At 37.7% G+C, this 5,277-nt stretch overlaps 1 protein-coding gene and 1 pseudogene across 1 annotated transcript in view; both read right to left on the reverse strand.

Moving 5' to 3' along the window:
- Window positions 1–2,057: 2,057 nt before the first annotated feature.
- LOC101303789 lies at window positions 2,058–3,247 on the reverse strand (annotated as a pseudogene).
- Window positions 3,248–3,282: 35 nt separating this feature from the next.
- The window catches only part of LOC101304079 (wall-associated receptor kinase 2-like), a 27,542-nt gene continuing 25,547 nt past the window's right edge, over window positions 3,283–5,277 (reverse strand). Inside the window, exons 4-6 of the mRNA XM_004295380.1 lie at window positions 3,746–4,678; window positions 3,607–3,656; window positions 3,283–3,309 (exon numbers count right to left, since the gene is read on the reverse strand). Of these exons, the coding sequence (XP_004295428.1) occupies window positions 3,283–3,309; window positions 3,607–3,656; window positions 3,746–4,678 (1,010 nt within the window). The remainder of the gene's footprint in view (window positions 3,310–3,606; window positions 3,657–3,745; window positions 4,679–5,277) is intronic.

The following is a 5,277-nucleotide window of genomic DNA, read 5'->3' on the forward strand; positions in this document are numbered from 1 at the left end:
AAGGTTCCATGGAGACTTGTCCTTCTAATAGAAAATTATCAGGCAAGTTAAGTTAATTAGTTCATGCCTGTAATTACTTGGCCGTGAGATTGTCACAGTGGTCCACTGTGCTAAAAATCAAGGTTCAGTAATAAAATCTTTAAAGTAAAGCAACAATAGTGAAAATTGAAAACATAACTAGAGGTTGAAGAAGAAGAAACAAAGAGAAGATGGGTAGCAATTTTTGTATGAGAAAATGATGCGAATGTTGATGATAAGTAAAGCGGTACGTATATTCCGGATTCGGCCTTTTGTAGTCGTAGGCGGGAAGTTTCCGGACAACTTCACTCTCTGCTCGAGCTAGCTTTCTATTCCAGACTGGGTCGTCGTCAATTACTGGATTTTAATAAAACACAAACCATATATATATAGAAAGACTGAGTCTTCTGTTCTCGGTTGACCTTTGGTCACAGTGTTCATTGCAGTACATGCATGAACTTTTGATTATCTCCAACTTCCACACAAAAACAAAAACAGAAAAATTCAAGTGGTATTGAATCCCAACTTGGACATTAGTCGACACTGAAGTGATGCCAACCACTCATCCCTATAATAATTTCATGGAGGGGAAATATCTAATTAATCTAGTTGGCTCTTGGGGTTTGCTCGATCAAGTGGTGATGGTGGTTAGAAATTGTGTTGGGATTAAGTCAGATCAGTGGTTTGATTATCCTCCATTTAATAATAAAAATAAACTTTAATCTAATTAGAATCCGAAAATCAATGTCTCACAACTCATGCACTTGGTAATTGTTAATTTGATCAACACTACTTGACGAGCTTGACTGGTGTCAGCTGTCATGGCCAAAATGTTATCTAATCTAATGAAGACTGCAAATCTGACCAAAATAATAATAATTAAGATTGCAATTGAATGACTAATATATATGATTTCATGAGAAAATATGATTGAGGTCCTCTCTCATATATATGAGGGTTGATTTGAGTCGTAAGTTTTGACTTTTGAGAGTGCCGAGCTCACAATTGAGGACCTCTCTCATATATATATATGGGTCACACTAAATGTGTTAATTAAGTTCTCTTTTTTTCTTTTTTAATATTAAGTTGAACAACAACTATCTCATCCTGTGCATAATCTAATTGAAGGCTACATATACCAATATATTGGTGGCTACACCTTAAACCGGTGTGTTAGGTGCCTTTATTTAGGGTCTTGTGCGATTATTTTCAAGTCGATCGAGTCTTAGTCTTTAGATATATTGTCTGCCTTTTTAGAAATTAAAAAAAATTTAGATTGTTTTAATTTTTCAGGAATTGATGTAGTGGTGTCTTTGGGCAACAAACGATATGAGATGTCCTCTGATCCCACGTCTCCAACTTGATCTTGTAAGGTATTTCTAAGTTATAAAAAAAGTGTTGGTTCACGATTTATTTTTCATCTCATATGTACACACATTTTTGATACTTTATCTAATCATCTTCCACAGCTACGCGATATTTCAACATCAATCATTATCCAACTTGGTAATGTTTAATGCTCAATTTCACAAATTCAATTATGGTTGTTTAAGTCTAGGGTGATGTTATTAACACACTCTATATATATGATGAGAGTCAATCATGAACAATATTATAAATAACAAGTTTGTAAATAAAATTAAAATATATGGATATAAAAACAGATGAGGTGTGTTAATAACATTAACAAAAAAAATATATAATACAAATGTATTAGAGCTTACCGCACGTAAAACGCGCTTGACATCCGTGTCACAGGAGTTTTAAATTTACTCCCTAATTTTATGTAATTAGAGGAAAAAAATCAGAAATTTAGAGTGGTTGAGTGTCCAATTTTACTCTTTGGCGTCCTTAGAAATTTCATAACTTGGCCCAATTCACACAAGAATTCCTCTAATGGACTAGAGGAGCTTTCACGAGAACATCACTACCATTACCACACCAGGATCTTGGTCTTGCCTGCTGAGAGCAGCAAATGCAACAGCTGCACAGCATTTCCAGTTCCTACATTTCTCTGGTAGTGCACAAGTCCAAACGCATCACCCTTCTGCATCACCTTCGTCACGCGACAGTTTTTGGTGCTCATCATCTCCAAGAACATCTGCAGTAGTTGAAGTTGGTGATCCCAGCAAGTCCTCATCAACAGAATTCTCTTGAAATAACAGCTGATGCTTAATCATATCGTAAATAGGACTAAATCCTTTATATAAACACTCTAGCTCCATTGCTACTTCTCTCATGGTAGGCCTTTCGTCACCTTTTACTCTCAAACATCTTGTTGCCAGATACGCCACATTTTCTAACACATTTCCATCATTCATATTCGCACCATCGACCATCTCATTGTCTAGAATTTCATTCAAGCGACCCTCTTCCACCGAAGAAACAAACAATTTGGAAAGGTTTCTCTCTGCTTCTGGCCTAGCAAAAGAAAATGCTTTTTTACTGTCAGTAGCTCCACCAGGACAACTCCAAAGCTATAGACGTCGCTTTTTTCTGTAAATTCATCGGAATGAAAATATTCAGGGTCCAAGTATCCGAGTGTGCCTTGCACAAAAGTTGTCATTTGCTTTTCATCAAGAGGTCTAATTAGTTGTGAAGCTCCAAAATCAGCTACTTTCGCGTTGTAGTTTTCATCTAGAAGTATGTTCATTGTCTTCACATCTCTATGTAATATTGGCATCGAGGTTGAGGAGTGTAAGTATGCCAATGCACCTGCAGTTTCTGTTGCTATCTTCAATCGTAAATCCCAAAGAAGTGGCGGTGATGATCTTTTTCCCCCTGTATCTCCATGAAGGTGCTTAAAAAGGGTGCCATTAGTGATGAACTCGTAAACGAGTATAGGCACTGATGTCTCCAAGCAACAACCTAATAACATCACCACATTTATGTGATTGATTTGTGAAAGAATAACCACTTCATTAACAAACTGCTGGCTGGGAGTGTTGTTGGTTGGGGTAGTGTAGCTGCTGTGAGATGAGGCACCAACTTTGGGCTTCTTTATAGCAACCGTTCTGCTATCCTGCAACATTCCCTTGTAAACTATCCCACAACCTCCTTCACCAAGGACTCTGCTTTCGTCGTAATTGTTTGTGGCCTTCTCAAGCTCTTCTGCAGTAAATATTTTGGCCATCTCCACTCCATGACGACTAGCAAGCTGTTGTAACAACAAACCACCATTTTTTTCGAAGTACTTATCTTTCAAATTTATGGACTCTCGTTTCTTCATTCCCCAATATATCGATCCTAAACCACCAACCACTATCATAAAGAGTACTGATGCAGAGATACCTGCACACATTTGAACATTTAAATTAACATAACCAATTCAAGGGTGTTTAGGCCTATATGGCCTCACTAGCTCATTTGCACATTATTCATATGGTGATTGTGATCTCATAGTTAGCTTAACGTATCTAAAAAGATCGATTTATTGAAAAGATACCAACAAAATTGATAAAAACTACTGTGATCATATCTCTTAAGTTAAAAACAATTGATATATACGTACGTACCCAAAGAAATTGAAACCCGGAGAGAGGTCTTCAATTGATTGGGAACACATTTATACTGTCCTGGTAGATTTACGCAGTGTTCTTCTATCCTACAGGGCTTTGAGCTCTGGCATTCATTGATATCTGAACAAAAAATTAGGAAAAGTATGCATTCAAATATCACACAAATTAAGCAGTATAACTATCAATATATTTATATTGAAGCTAAATACCTTGACAACCGTCTGGAAGATATGGATTCCCTTGGTAACCCGGCAAGCACCGGCAAATGTAGCCTAGAGGCCATCCATCATATGATTCATATCCACCCTCACTGACATTGGACCGATTTACGCAGATGCTATTTCCCTTGCAAGCATAATTTCCCTTGTTCTTTTGAGCTTCTTCACATGGCACATCCCCAATTTGCCAGTTAACCACCGTTGTCGTTGGGACCGGCAGACTTCTGTACATTCGGAGTTCGACATAACTTATATTTGGGGAGGATGAGAAGTAGCCTTGTTCCGCAAGGAATCCATAGTTGCACTCTAACTCTAGGTGTTTACTGGACCAGTTTCCCCATATAGGGACATGGACCCTAATTATACTGATGGTTAACAAAGACTCTACAGTGAAATTTTGCAGTCCACTCGGGATTGAAGCTTGCGAACAGCCATTGCCAGAGCAAGAGGTGCCAAGACTATCATCACATTGCGTTACAGCGAAGCCGCTTTTGTTGTAGGCTTGATCTTCATATGGGGTCAGCATCCTGCCAGAGGGACGATATTGGTAACCTCGATATTTTGCAAAAGTGGCACAGCCGACGGCAAAGAAGATGTTCTTGGTGGAAAATGCAAAAGGAGAGGGCAACCGTAGCCACTGGTTCAGGGTCTCTCCTCCGCCGCAGTCTCTGTATACCGAGGACCGGACACGCAACTCAGGACTGTCGAGGTTTATGTCAGTAACAATGAGATCAGTCAATGGTGATGTTGGTGACGATGAGAAAGGACTGTTGAGTTTTGCTACTAGGCCGGCATTGTCTTCAGTACTAGTACAGTTGATAGAAAACTCATCTCGCAGGTAACAACCTTCAACAATGCCAAATGGATATGGGATTTTCACATCACCGCAGCGATCGGGGCAGTTAGGCAAGGCTTGTGCAGATGCTGTTCTAGTTGTTGCTGCTGCTAATACAACCACCACCAATATTGGTACTACTACTACTGCTCCTAAAAATGTATAAAAGCGAATGATCGGATTATTAGTTTCAATGGCAGAGTTAGCAGATATTTATATTAGGGAAGCTAGCTTATATACATACCTGAATTCATCGCTTCGAGTTAGATGAATCTTCCACTCTTCTGCCTTCTAGATTTGCTAAATCAGAAATGGTGAGCAGAGAGATCTCCCAAATATATATGACTTTTATTGTTCACACAAATTACGGGCAATAACATAATATATTTCAATAGTTTTCTCTTGAAATTGCATTGATTTTGCTGAAATGATTCTGTTTAATTTTTTTTTTTCTCCATCGATGTGTTAATTCCACCCTAAGCCCGCTAATTTGATTTGTTTCCTTCATTGATTTGTTAAGCTTTTTTTTTTTAATAGATTCATTGATTTGTTAAGGAGTAAAATTTTTAAATACACACCTCTAATCTCTTAATACACACCTCTATTATTTTATATTTCACATCAGATTTTATAGATATGTTTAATTACAAAAACATCCATCAATTATTAAGGGAAAAAAAAAAAAAAA

The sequence above is a fragment of the Fragaria vesca genome, linkage group LG3 (assembly GCF_000184155.1).
Source record: "Fragaria vesca subsp. vesca linkage group LG3, FraVesHawaii_1.0, whole genome shotgun sequence".
NCBI lineage: Eukaryota > Viridiplantae > Streptophyta > Magnoliopsida > Rosales > Rosaceae > Fragaria > Fragaria vesca.